The 15,157-nt window shown below is 39.3% G+C and overlaps 1 protein-coding gene across 4 annotated transcripts in view; it reads right to left on the bottom strand.

Annotated features, from left to right (window-relative positions):
• Positions 1–19: 19 nt before the first annotated feature.
• The window catches only part of LOC147312840 (brain-enriched guanylate kinase-associated protein), a 41,399-nt gene continuing 26,261 nt past the window's right edge, over positions 20–15,157 (bottom strand). For all 4 annotated transcript variants that reach the window (XM_086264616.1, XM_086264613.1, XM_086264617.1 and 1 more), the window contains 4 exons: positions 12,354–12,420; positions 10,610–10,717; positions 7,494–7,574; positions 20–2,028 (listed from right to left, as the gene is read on the bottom strand). In XM_086264616.1, coding sequence (XP_086120742.1) covers positions 616–2,028; positions 7,494–7,574; positions 10,610–10,717; positions 12,354–12,420 — 1,669 coding nt within the window. In that variant the 3' untranslated portion in view covers positions 20–615. The remainder of the gene's footprint in view (positions 2,029–7,493; positions 7,575–10,609; positions 10,718–12,353; positions 12,421–15,157) is intronic.

Raw genomic sequence — 15,157 nt, 5'->3', positions numbered from 1 at the left:
GGTTCGTTTAAGGTACTAATTTGTCTTTGTTTTTTCGCTTCCTTTCAACACTTGTATGTAAATCATCACAAGGCCATCGCTGTTGCAGCAGATTAAAAATAACGGCTGAAACAAATCTCTGTGCACGTCAAGGGGCAATTAAAATACCTCTCTCAGGGTTTTTAGAATAAAGCAGTGGAAGTTTTTTTTTAATTTATTTACAAGTTCCAGATTACCAATAGGATTTTGCACTGTTTTTTAAATGTATCTCTTGCTAACAGCTACATACAAAATATATCACTCAATTTTAAGTTAGTATATATTTGTACATTTGTAGTTTAACACATACACATTCTCAAAAGTTTTAAGGACTCTGTGAGCTCCTCTTTGTCTGTTTCCCCACATCTGACCCCTAACTTGACTTACTGCCTTGAGAAATTTATAATGTAAACAATTGCCATCCACTGCCACGCCATCAGTGCTTTTAAATAATCAGCAATAGTTACATGTTCATGATACTGAAGAACTCCTGGCTTCTACTCAAGCCGTCAAAATGGCTGCACTACGAGAAGGTGCAGCTGAACAAACCAGGGCTCTGTGTCTACTATTGAAGATGCAACCTGATTGGAAAGTCCTTCAGTTCAGAAGTGTTCCATAAAGCTGCGCCTTAGTCAGACTGTCCTTCCTGGAAAGTCCCAGGGAGCCAAATTTTTGGTTGTACGGAGGAGGAGGGGGTGGGGCTGGTGGTGGCGACTGGCTCACCTGTGCAGGCACGCTGTGCATCTCCACTTGATAGTGCTGCAGTTCTGCGGCCATCTCCAGAGATCTCTGGTGGAGAGACTCGGTGGAGCTGTTGGGGCTGGGGTCTACATAATCAGTGCTCTGGCCTCCAGATGCGACATTTCCCTCCCTGTCTTTAGAGCTCCCTGAGTGGTACAAGCTGTGCTCTGACCCCTGACTGTCCTCAGCTCGGTACAGGTGAGCTTGGCTGTGAGCCTGGCGCAGCCCTGGGCTGCATTCGGGACTGGGGCTGGCAGCTGCCCACACTGGGTCCATGACATCCACTCCGTGGTGGTAGTAGTCAGCCCCTTCCTGGAAACTGCTGTAGAGCGGCCCAAGTCGAATCTTGGCGGGACGGACGGAGAAGTGCTGCTCCGAGAAGCTGTAAGGTGAGGCCCGTCCTGGGCTGCGGTAGGTGTGAGCACTTAAGTCCTCCACGCTAAGTTGTCTCCACCGGCCAATCAGCTCCTCTTCCTCGGGGGCCAATGTGCTGCCTCTACGGCTGTCTCCATAGGCGACACTTGGGGAGGAGGACGGGGGGAGCGGCTCATAGGGCTCACTGAAACAGGAGGACATGGTACGGCTGTAGACGGGAGAGCTGCCGTTCTGATGGTGGCTCAGCTCTGTCTGTTGGAAGGGATGAGCATTGGCAAAGCCCCGTGGACTGTCCCTCTCCCAGGATGAATCACTCTTTCTCTCATAGTCCCCTGCATCCCTCCATTCCATGTAGAGGGAGTGATGGTGGGGGGAAGAAGCTGCACTGCTGGGCGGTCCGTTGCCTTTGTCCTCAGACCCCCCTCCACTAAAACTCGAGTAAGAACTGGAGGCTGCACCCAGTGGGGGAGGGAACTTAGCAAAGTGCTCCTGGGAGAAGCCAGCTCTCAACCCAACCGAACCTTCCTCTGGAGTACTGTCGGTGGAGTTCTGGGGCCCGTACAGGAGCTTCCTCTCGCCGTGAATATCCATGCTGGGCCTCCGCTCACGGTGACGGTCATCAGGGCAATACAGGGCTGTGTCACTGCTGTACAGGTCAGTTTTATAGGCTCCGCGTAGCCCCAAACGTTCTCCGGGACCCAAACTCTCCAAAATAAAGGCATGTTCCTGTGTTTGCGGGCTGGGGGAGCGGGAGGCCTGGCTGCTGCTGCAAGCCTCATCTGGCTTTTCAAGCACTTTGGCAATGAGAGAGGTCGGGACAGAGTCAGAGTAGGTGTGACAGAGGGGAGACTCCTCCAGGTGCATGGTCAGGCGTTCCTGGAAGTCAGCAGGCAGCTAAAAGTATCAGAGAAACAAGGGTAAAGCAGGGAAAATCGGTGAATGTTAGTTATAAATTATAGCAAAGACCTTATTCTATGTAGTGTAGGAACTGCTGTACACTACACTGTCAAACTCTCTCTCGAGTAATTAGTAGGTAAATCAGGGTGTTGACATTAAAGGCACCTTTAAACTGTGCAGCAGCAGCAATAATTTAAGTATATCACATGTCACACTGAGCATCGGGTTTTGAGGCATCTGCGTCAGACTGTACAACATCAGGCACCAGACTATTTGGATCGTGGAGTGAAAGTAGAGTCAAGTCATCAGCCTGTATCATCTGCATGTATCCAACGTTCCTCTTTATTCATTTCATTTTGTCTCGCACATTTTGATTGGTGTAAAATGATTTAGTTTTTTTTAAATGCATGGTCATTTGTTTTGTTCTATAGCTACTTTTTTCTATATGAAAACAGAACACAAGTGAATGTCTTTATTATTCGTCCATTATATTTTTATTGAGACTAATATTTTGCAGGTGGATGCACACACAGACCAGCAAGCATGATTGACACCCTGATGCTGTCTCCAAAACTGAACCACAGATGGATGTTGACGCTGCTTCCACAAACAACAGACATTAGATCAGATTATTGCAGTGAATCCATCTTTCTTTTGTGTTGGGAAAAAACAGACAATTAATCTGCCCATATGGAGAAGATATATATAAATCTTATAAAGTTTGTATCTGTCTTGTCTGAAACTTGTATGAAAAGCATACAAGAGTGAAAACAGATATAAGATCCCTTGAAAAATTATATACATGAAACTTGTATGTTTTGCATACTTCCTAAAACAATATATGAAAGTAATGAGAAAGTGGCCACTTTCATGAGTAAATCATATAAGCCTTATACGATTCACTATATGAAGCAAGCCAAATCTGATGCAAGTCTTTTATAAGTTTTTTCTTTTTCTTTTCCATATTGGTGGTTCCTAAATGGGCTAAATGAAAAAGAAGTTAGTCAGTAGTTTGAGTCATCATTTAGGGTTTTTTTGTCCTCATTCTTTCTACTGAGAATGCTTTGTTTACTTAGTTTTATTCTAATTTTTTCAAAAAAAAAAAATTTTTTAAATTCGAATTCACTACGCGATAGTAAAACATCACTGCGCCCCCTCAAACACCAAACCAATTTCAGCCTAAATGGAGGGAATGCTAACGCATAAAGATAATCTTATTGGTGTATCCATCACCAGACGTTTCACATACAAAGAGATGAAAGAGGAACATTTATATATTTAATGCATCATTTCTAGGATTTACTCAGAGGTTAAAGTGAGCCAAAACTGTATCTTTGGTGCATATTTACATACGTTGTGGTTGATCTTGTTAAATTCTAGTGTTAGCTGATAACTTAGCCCCCTCTCATCTAAACATAGTCATGGAACGGTTCCTAAAAAGCAAGGCTTTAAAAACAAGGCTAATGAAATGTCCTATCTTTAGTATAGTATTTCATCAAATATTATTTCTTAGAATTTAAGCCCAAAGAGTCATGCTGATTGATTTCTTTCTGGTGACATGGCACTTCATTTCTTAAATAAGATATCTCAGAGATTAAATGTGTGTGGCCTCCGACATAAAAGGAGTTTGACATCCCTGGTGTAAAGTCTTGTTTTTGTGTCAAATTAAATTTACAGTTTCATTTAATATGATACATGATGCTTTTATTTTTCCATTAATAAATGAAATCAAAATTTAAACACTGCATATATTTGTATTTTTACTTGTTTAATGATCTGAAACATTTAAATCTGACAAACATGTTTAAAAAAAAAAAGAAGAAGAGAAAGAGCAAACACTTCACAGCATTTTAGCGTTTTATCCAAGCTGCTCACAGGTTCTGTTATCCCTGCACAATGCAGTATGTGTGTCAGTATGTTAGATTGTACTTTAGGTGGTTTCTGAATACGATACAGCAACCTACACGTTCACATTTACCTGCCTTCACTGCATGAATTGTGTTCACAGCTGCAGGGGGAAAAGTGTAATCTTCAGTGTCACGAACCTCAACCAAAGAGAACAATATACCTGATTTTGAAGTGAGAATAAGTCGCTTTCCTGTTCTATTTCAAGCATTTCTTAATAAAAAAAAAAGCCTCCAACCACTATCTCTACCTCTCCATAGCAACAAGCATTAAGCTAACTGCAGCACATCATCAACAGGAATCTAGTCAGTTGTTCCTAATTGGCAATGAGAAGGAAGCTAATTATAACTTTGTAGATAGAGAAAAGACAAACACTACAGAGAACATGAAAGAGACGGTTTATCATAGCACTTTTATTGCATCTCGGACAAAACTAAATGCCACTTAATTACTGTCCACACACTTTTTTCATTTGGGCTTGTTTTAAACAAGATCTCAATTAGCTTTTATGCGTCATTCAGAAATCCAAGCGTGATCATTTTACACCCTCTCTGTGATTGTTTTGCAGCAGAACAAACGACTAAAGCGCTTCTGTAGGCGCTGAAGAGCCACTGCACCTCTCAAAATGCTGCAGCGCCATTCATCAATACACTTTCGATTAGCTCACACCCACAGGACCAGCAGACGGGTGGACACACAGTGAGTGCATGTATAGCCTCTGACCCCTATTATGTTCGGCAATGTGCCTGCAGAACAGTTTTTCACTTTATGATAGACCCTTTACTGTTAACGGTGCCTACGTGCGTGTGTTAATGTGTGTACCGTGCAAGTGTTGGGGATATTTTATGAGTCTTATGCAACCAAATGCAGTTTGCATTGATATTTCCATTCAGCCATATGCCTAAAACACGTGGACAGGCGTTCTTTAACCTCGTGGACGCTTGCCAGTTTCAAATCTACCCTTGTCACATGGGCGAGGCACAAGGCCCACGGCTGATGCAGCGGAAAGTGGCACCAAGCTGGGCTAGTGTTAAAACACTCATCAATACCCGCGTGCATTCTTTTCACAAGGAGCAGCAGGACACTATGATGAGGCTGCACCGTGCTCTCCATTTATATTTTGCCACATACAGTAGTTTTACCTCCTCTGTTGAGTGTCCTTCAGAATTGCTCACAATGTGCCTTAAAGTAGTTCCCATGCTGCTTTGTGGTTTTACGTGATTAACAAAACCGGTGCAGTGTGACCGCACTCTGGCTAAACTGCACACTGAGTGACCAGAACAGAAACACCAGTCTGTGTGCATGGAGTAGAGGTGTAGGTGTTATTGTCACAGTTTCAAGTCATGGAGGAAAACAGTCATCACCAAAACCTTAAAACATTGCATCCAACACAAACCACAAATAATAAAACTAAGAGAACAAACACTGTTGCCCTCTCCTTTCTGGCTGCTTTCTGCATTTCCCCAGTCTATGTTTCCCTTTTTGTGGGGCTTGCTTTGTGTCCCCATTTCTGTTTACTTCCATCTTTCTGCCTTTTTCGATGCTTCTTGTTGACTTCAGCTGTGTCTTATTATCCCTCTATTATCCCTAACAAATTAACACAATTTTAAATAAGATGATAGCTTTTAACACTTTGGTGAAAATCCTTTCCGGACACTGACTGCCTGAAGTCTAGAACCCATGGACGTCACCAAGTACTCTGTGTCCTCTTTGAGATGCTCTATTAAGCCTTTACTGCAGCCATCTTCAGTCACTGCTTGTTTGTACGTCTTTCTGCATTCAGTTTCATATTAAATAACTGAAAAGCATGTCCTGTTGGGTTGAGATCAGATAACTGACTTGGCCACTGAAGAATATCTCTTTTATTTAACATGACAAATGCTTTGATTGCTTTTCCAGCATGCTTTGGGCCATTATCTATTTGCACTGTGAAGCACTGTCCAATCAGTTTTGGAGCATTTGGCTGAATCTGAGCAGAGAGTACAACCCTGCACACTGCAAAATTTATCCTGCTGTTTCTATCAGCAGTCACGTCATCAGTACGCACTAGTGGCCCAGTTCCATAGACACAGGTTTGATTCTAGGTCTTTCTCATGATGTCTACCACCTCAAAAGGGTTTTTGATCAGCTGTTGTAAAGGTTTTCTTTTTCCTAATCATGGAAATAATTCGGTCATCATGCACTTTAGTTGTCTTCAGTGGTCTTTTAGGCTGGAAAGAGCCTTCATTCTCTTAAGTTACTGCTGACTCTCCAATAGGTCGAGTTCGATTCTTCAGCCTAATGATGGCCTCTGTCACTTGAATTGACACATTTTTGGGGCTCATATTGAGTAAAAAGCAAGTTCAGATGAAATAACACCTGGAATCAACTCCAGACCTTTTATCTACTTAATTGTCATGAATGAACAAGCAAATTAGTGTCATCTAGACATAAAACTAGATGCAGTTAATTGTCAAACTACTTATGAGCATATAAAACTGGACAATTATCCATAAAATGTGTCTAATACCTGAAAAAAAGCTAAAGCAATACTTTTGTTAAAGCCCTTGAATTAAAGCTGAAGGTCTGCACTTTATTCACATCTTGCTTGTTTGATTTAGCTTTCACTGTGGTGCTGTACAGAGGCAAAATTATAAGAATTCATTGTCATTGTCCAAATACTTATGGATCTGATTGTATATGCTATTGCAACTTTTTATTGTCAGGCCTTCAAATGATCTGCATTTGAGAAAAAGCAGAAATCTGTTATGTTTACTAAACTAAATATTTCTCACATGATATATGGTAAATGCACATCACTGTAGTTTGGATAGAAATAAGGTAAAAATCTGATTTGTTATAAAGGAAGATGTTAATGCTGATTTGCTATACTTAAAAGAAAAATTAGTAAATCAAGCTGTGGTTCATGTCCTTCAACACATAATCATTGTGTATAGTATACATAGTTCTATAGTATATATCCAGATTGCTTCTAGCTAAAAAAGTCTTTTAAACTCAGAGCCATCGACTTTTTGAAAACTTGCCTCTTTCATCTCTCTCAGGTGAAGGTTATTTAAAGAAAAAACCCCATGAAGCTTTAATTCTTCACTTTCTGTCCTTCCTCCAGTGACCTACAGTACTCATCGCTTCGGGAAGACTTATCTTTTCTGGCTCACAAAGGGCAAGATGACCTTCATGTTACAGTCAAGACAGCAAATTTCTCTTCGCTCATCTCATGTCATCAGCTGAAAATTCAGCTTAGTGCTGCTCAAGATACACCTCATTCAGACCTCTCCTCCCCCTTAGCTTTTACCAAAGCTTTTTCTTTTACCTGGCTACCGCTGAACTGAAAAATTACAGATTTTTCTGTCTTTTTGGGTTCACATCAAATGTCAGCGCAAAAAAGCCTGAAGCTCATACAGTTCTTAAGCTTGGTTGTATGCGACTTTTGTGAAGAAAGGCTACCAGGGATTAGACTGAGGCCTCACTAAAACTGAGGAACATATGCAAAATGCATTTTTACAAAGGATAAAGAGCACTGGAAAAATCAAGCCTGTAAAAGTGAGTGCACAGCTCACCTCTGAGAGTTGAGCCATGTAAAGAGACTTGTTGCACTGCAGAAGCTGAGCAGCCAGGTTACAGTCCTTTCTGTACATTTCCTGCAGAGGCACAAAATGGCCACAATCAAATGAAAGAACAGAGAATGAATATTAAAACTTTCGTTGCCAGCTAAATTTCTGGTCTCTTTTGGATCAATACTGCTTAAACTCTATTCTCCCAAACCTACTTTCCTTCTTCAGAAACACAAAACTTCTTATTTAACTGCTTATTTGAAGCACTAAACATGCTTGGGAAAAAAACTACAATTTGCAAACACATTTGTACTGGTGTAAATGTACAAATTATATGGATCTTGCGTATGGGGGGTACAAAATGACTCCGGAGCCCCTCCCCCCTTTGAAATTACAACATTAAATTGTGCACACGCATAACAAGACGTAGAAAATTTTGGTTTTAAGTCCTCAGTGACAATCGCCTAAAGACTAGTTTGTGACCTCCAGGTTGCAAAGGTGAAATGTTCATTAACCACAGCTGGTGAGTAGTTTAATTGTGAAATCAGTTTCTAAAGTTCCAGTCACAAAGGCCTAAAGAATGGCCAACTGGTGACCAGGAAAAATTTGTTTTGCTTGAAGTGACTAGCTGTTGCTGACCAGACCAGCAAACCAGAAATGCGAACCTTCATTTTTAAAGTCAAAGTTTTTTGTTTTTTTTTTATTTTGATTTTATTGATTAGCATTCAAATTCAAATCTCAGTGAAAACAGTGAAAAAAAAAACACAAACAAACAGTGAAAATCTACCATAAAGAAAGAAAGCATGAGACAAGGCTAATGAAAAGGTATTGGCTGAAGCATTTGCTTATTACGCCAACCCTTTTCACAAAATATCTTTTTGTATGCAGCTCCTGTACACAGGGCTTGAAGAAAATAATAAAACAAAGCAAAAACCAAACAAAAAAAAAAAAAAAAAAAACTTTCCACCTTAGATAAGTAACTACATCAAAGCAAAAGAATCAAGAGGTTGTTTTTTTCTCCTTTTGCTCTTTTCATTCTTGATTTATATATTTTTCTATTACTCTATTTTTAAACATGTTTTTAAACAAGGAAAATGAACTACACCTTTTTACATCACTGTCATAACTATTCCACGGGTTAACTCCTCTAACAGAAACACATCTCTGCTTTATATTTGTCCTTATCTTGTTTTTTTTAAAGAAATCTGTTCCCCTTAAGTCATATTGACTCTCTCTGACTTTGAACAGCTTCTGAGTACTGGGGCAAAGCAAGTTATTTTGTGCTTTATACATTATCTGTGCCATTTTATATTCAACTAAATCATAAAATTTCAGGGTATTCAGATTAATAAACAAAATGTTAGTTGGTTCTATATAGTTTGATTGGTTTATAATTCTTATAGCTCTTTTTTGTAACTTGAAAATATGAAGAGTGTTCGTTTTATATGCATTACCCCATATCTCCAGACAGTAAGTCATATATGGAAGCAACAGAGAACAATAAAGTGTATATAATGTTTTTTTGTTCAGGACATGCTTTGTTTTATAGAGAATAGCAATGGTTTTTGACATTTTTGTTTTCACGTGGTTTAATATATTTAACTCCTTTTCCGCTGTAGTCAGAAGCTGTTCTAAGTTTTTACCTGAGCAGTACAGAGTGGTATCATCAGCAAACAATACACATTTTAACAGTTTGGAAACACTACATATGTCATTTATATATAATATAAATAATTTAGAGCCCAGCACAGAGTTCCATAGTGCTGCAGCCAAGATGTTTGAAAAGGTACAACTTTTACTTAAAAGGTGAATGTTCACCTTTTATGGTTTGCAGTTCATTTTTCAAGTCTTCCATGCAACTACAGGCAACCATAGCAAAATGCTAGCAATCAAAGCCCTTGGTAGCCAAAGTTCAGTCCAAAGATCTTGGCCATGCTAAATTATAAAGCTTTTGAGTTTACATTTAAGGATATGTGGAAAATTCTGATCAATCGCCACAGCACAAGAAATTCTCACAACTCTAATGCACACTGTACACCACCTTATGGCAATAGGAAATCAGCATTGTTTGAAAGCATTATCGGATGATCACGTTTTCATTGTGCGTTCCACACATGTAATGTCAAATATTATTAGTGGATGTAATCTAACACCAACTAGAGGCCACAGGCTGTTGTAAAAAAACTAGCTTGTCAAGGGATTAATACTGTCACGACTGCAAGAAAAGTGTCAACTGCAGCAATAGCAGCACATCTCCGTGTCCCCAAAGGTGTTAGGGCCCTATCATCACTCCTTGTAGCTTTAATTTTGCATGTTAGTTTTTGGTAGTTTATCTGCCATTTGTTCCTGGAGACAAAGAAATCTTCATTATATAACATCACTGAACTTAGTCTTCAGCTCTTTATTGCTGTTTCTTTTATCCTTTAGTCAGTGCAAAGTTGCATCACCCACACTGCCATCTTATTTGCTGATATGCTAATATCTGCCAACAAGTTTATGCATTTACAGTAACACACCCAGTAACACACCAAACATTTTCTTCTTTATTATTTGTCAGACACAACACGTAGTTCTTGTCCCAGTTGTGCATAACTTATGTAGCCTAACAATGTCTCTGCTACAGAGAACATGGTAAAAAGTGTTGAGTTTCCGCAATGGGATACCTGAATGAATGAACCACTTCCTCTACAAATGCCATAATTCAAGAGGTAACTACCCCTAGTGACCAAATGTATAATAAAAACAAAATTTAAAAAACCCCAACAACTTTTAACTTATCCATTTATGTTCCCGCTGCCTATAAATCAAAGTTAGATCCTACCGGTCATATTTTTTTATATGTATAATGGAACAGTAAAATCATGAGTCCATTTTGAACTTTAATGCAACAAGGTCATCTTACTACTGAGCTTGCATGTCTTACTCACAAGTTTGTCCAATAATCTGAGAATTTGCAGCTCCTTTCTGGTGCTCCAGTTTGCATATCATAGTGTCACTGGGCAAGACTATGAAAACCCCAAACAGAATGTATGGAAGCGCCTATTTTCTATTTGCCTCAAACAATAACTTCATACTCATCGTCTGGCTCTGCAGAGTTGAATGCTGGGCACTGCTTTACTTACATTGTCTTCTTGAAGCTTCTCGATGGTGAGCTTTGCCTCCATCAGGTGGTTGTTGAGGACGATGATCTCTCTGCTCAGAGCACGCTTTTCATCATCGTGGTGCTGTGACTGATAATGACAGAGCAGGGATTTAAAGATTACTTTAAAGTACTTTCCTCTGTGTAATTCTTTCTTGTGTGTTTTTTAGGAATGAAATTTATAGAATTTATAGAATAGATTGTTTATAAGAGACCTTTCAGACTAACTTTCAAAATTGATTCTTGCATGTTTTTAATTCAAATATGAACCCGGTAAACATAAATAGAAAATTTTTGATAGATCTTTCTAATTTTCTTTTGAGATCTAGGTCGTCAGTACTGTTTATATTGGCAACTGTATATGTATATTTCACCTAACTCTTTTGGGTTTTGGTGCCCGTTGGAAGTGCTTTCTGTTCTGAGTGTTGCTGTTTTAATTCCCTTTTACTTTATCTTGTTTAGTTTTACTTTTCATGGTTGCCCTCTTGATTGTCTTCAGCTGTCTTTAGTTCCCCTTCTATTTCCACCTCACATGTATATATTCCCAGAGTGTTCCTTTGTCCTTTGTTGTGTTGTCCATGTAACTCAGTAGCTTTTCTTTGTGTTTCTGGATATTTTCATTTGGACTTTTTAGATTAAATGCTTGCTTTGGTTTCTACTTCTCTCCTGCGTCCTATTTTTGGGCTGTCACACCTAATCCATATTGCTTACAGCTGAATATGACAGCAGCCTATTACATACATATTTCTTAGCTACTGTTGATGAATGGGAAACTTTAATGTCAGTAAACTGAGCTTCCATATAGTTAAATAATTTTTTATTGCATTTTTTTAAAAGCAAAGTTTCTGTTAGCTTCATCACCTGTCAGTAAAATGTATTTTGGCCAAGAGCTTTGGGTTTGTGGAAGCTGTAATTAAAATGCCTGAGCGTACAGTAGTTCCGCCTCTTTGAAAAGTTTAACAGACTCAAACTATATCACAGTGTTTATCAGTCTTGTAATTACGTTCTCTGTAGTTGTGCAGGGCCAAGGGGTCAGATGGGTTTGCGGCACCTCAGGAGTAAACAAGCTTTACTATTACAGAGAGACTTACTCAGCACCTTTCTCACCCTTGTGGAGGGTGTACGTGAAATGAATCAATAACAGCTGATGAGAACACTTCAAAAAAAAAAGAAAAAAAGAGGCTACCAGCCTTTATTTTAAAAATCACCAATTTTCTTTACACAAAAAGCTGGGTGACCTTCAGCTCTTTATTACCTGTACTTGGTATCTCACATTGTCATCAAAATGATGGCGACAGCAATGATTATTATCTTGTGCTGTAACAAACCCATTCGACGAGCATTTTCAGCGAAGACACCTGATGGTCATACAGTGTTCTCCGGCAGACTAGTTAATTGTATCTTTCCACCAGCAAAAAAAAAGCAATGTCTGACAAATGAAGTGAGGTGCAGAGCACTGAGGAACAATGGGTTTGCTATCACTCTGCTGTTGGAAGGAGGACAGCCAATTGTAATAAGCCATAATTAACGTCAGTGGTACCAACAGAAGGGCATTCATATTCAAACAAGCTCACCAAGTGCTCTGTATCATCTCTAAATCTCAAGGCTTTCCTACTTGCTTCTTTTCTGTCTACAAATACTGCAAATAGTTGACCGCAAACCTGAGAGCTTATTGTACAGCATGTACACAGGGTTTAAAACACACAGACACCTGTTAAGATACTCACATTTCTGTGGATCTTCTCCTCCAGATCCTGGTTGATCCTCTGCAGTGCTGAGTAGCTACTTTGTATTCTAAGTGACACAATAAACAACAGCGCTCACTTGCAGGTAATAGATTGAACATAAATAGTAGCAGCCGAAGACTTCTGCAACTGGAAATAAGCAGATTGGCAGACTCAGCAGTGCACTGCACAATTCAAAGCTGAATAACACGTCATATGTCTCGTAATAGAGGGATTTTTCCCCCCACAAGGCATGGTAACATATATGGAAAGATTTTGGGCACCAGTAATAAATATTGAGCCGCAGCTCCACTATGGCTGACAGAGGACCCCAGCCTGAGGATGTCAACGTAATTAAAATGAAGGGGAAAAGGTGACGTTTTGATTATATTTTATAATTACACCTCTCGGGGTTTCTAAAAAGTACCTCAAATATAAAAATGCAACTCCTTTTTTCATTTTAATACTAGTAAATGCAAGGTTTATGTCATGAAACGAATTATTATTATCTTTGTTTTAAATCTGTCTAATCACCACCAAAGCAGATACTGTGATTAGTTTTGGGAATTGGTTTTGAGTCAGCGCCATAATTGCTTTTTGTTGTTTTTGTTTTTTACTGAGTGACATCAGCACCGTCACCGATCTGATGGTTCTTGGTGGAAATCTAAATGGACAGATGTACCGAGATGAGGTGCTCTAACCTGTACACTGCACAGAATATCAGTAGTATATCCAGACACTTCGTTGGCCAGCATTTAGTCCCAGTACGGCTCCTGTTGAGGATGCCTGAGACATGCCGTGTTGACGTGATCATCAGAAACAGCTACAACCAATGACCACTGCACAACGGCAGCCTTCACCCATCCAGGAATTGGACAGCAATTCCTCAACAGCAGACTCAGACACTTGTGTGGCCTTTCACAGAGGAAACCATGCACTCTATCTTGTATATGCACATTCTAAAGTGTCAGACTATAAAATCTATGAAATCTATTTAAAACACAAACTGGTATTTGTTTTTGATACCACAAGTAAAAACTTGTGTAAACAGCAGGTGAAGATAACAGAAAAAATTACTTTCCAGGAGGTAATTTAAAATGATACAGTATTGTGAGTTACCCAGATAAGAAACACTGCACTGCAGCACTGCCTAATTTGCTGATCTCTCAAACACTTGTGGTACAATTGACTTGTGCAATTAAATTCTTAGATCTTAATTGAAGGATGATCTCTAATATGACTTAAAGACTCCCTCAATACGTGCTTTACGATATTGAAAAGAGATTAATAATAGCTTCAGCCCGCTTTGGTTCTCACATAAAATCTAGAACGCTCGTGGTAGACATATAATCTTTATTATTTCACTATGTTTGAGTCTCCAGGTATTTTCTGCTAACATCACATTGGTATACCTTCTGTAGTGGATCATATATTTAGAGCAGTCAAGATGAGACGAATCCTGCACATGCTTTAGATAAAACAAAAGCAGAATTCAGATTGTTTTTTAGTAGTTTTAGACAAGTGTAAAGAGGAATTTTGTCAATCTTTGTATTCAATCATTTTCAGCTTTTTACGTTAAAAGCCTTTTGTAGCTATTTCTGGAAATATCCTCACTTTCTTAAATTTTTGAGAAATTTATAGCACCATCTATACAGGTCATCTTGCCTGGAAGTCTTTCTGTCTCGTAGCCTCGTATTAGTACCCTCCCACTTCTCTTTCTCGTGATCTGCACTGTGTGCAGTCACTGGTCTTGGCCGGGTCCACACCAAACAATCCGGACCCCGTCTGATCCAAACAAATTTATTTTGGTCTCTTTTGACCAAAGAATGTGCTGCCAATATTCATCAGGCTTCTTTTCATGTTCTTTGGCAACGTATATTATTATCCTGGCGCCAAGTTGGAAACGGCGAAGCGCAAGTGGCACCATTTTCTGAGGGTGGCCACTGCACCTTCTGTTATTCATAGGGTGGCTCTTCCAATTACTCCTAACACCTGGTACAGCTGTGTTTCAGCATAGAAGTCTGATGCTGAACATAGGCTCATCCACCCATCCATATTTTTGTATAAGCAATCACCCTGAAGTGGAATTTTAAAGTAATATTGTAGACTTCTGACATGTAGTTTGATTGTTCATCATCATGTACAGTAAATGTCAAACCTCCAAGCAAAACACATTTGAGCTGAGCAGTACTTAAAGGCACACTGCAGTGTGCCATTCTTGGGCCCTGACTATTTCAATATGACTAATCTTCAAAAGTAACATTGTTTTGTGTAGCACTGTGTTACAGCACCAATGATGCGGCGTTAAATGCATCTGTCAAATGCTGACATAAGCTCAAAATGTTTAAGAACCCAAATTTCTCTTCTTGAAAGAGAAATAAAACTGAATTTGGAAAGGAAGCAGTGAGTTTGGTGACACTTTTCTGGAAAGGGTTTAATAATCTGCTGCCAGCGTCTAATTTGATCTCTTTATTTTGTTATTTTGTTATTTCCCTTTAGGTGACAGAATAACCATGCTCTGCTTAAAACTGATATATTATTTGTTTAGCATTCAGTTTATCATTGTGTCCGTGTCCTGTATTATGCTTTATATCAGGGGTGTCAAACATAAGGCCCGGGGGCCAGAATCGACCCGCCAAAGACAACAATCCAGCTCACTACATGTCTTTGGAAAATGTGGATGAGTGCATAGATTTTGGACTTCTAACTGTATTTTCACATTTTACAAGTTGTCCTACTGATAAAGACTTCCCCCACAGCAATTCACATACAACAGTGTAATAAAGTAATAATTACACAATTGAACA

Source organism: Aulonocara sp. 'chitande type north' Nkhata Bay, linkage group LG15, assembly GCF_057382095.1.
Source record: "Aulonocara sp. 'chitande type north' Nkhata Bay isolate Kocher_YH1m ecotype deep benthic linkage group LG15, A_spYH_male_GT1.1, whole genome shotgun sequence".
Lineage (NCBI taxonomy): Eukaryota > Metazoa > Chordata > Actinopteri > Cichliformes > Cichlidae > Aulonocara > Aulonocara sp. 'chitande type north' Nkhata Bay.
This window is presented reverse-complemented; position numbering and strand designations above follow the sequence as displayed.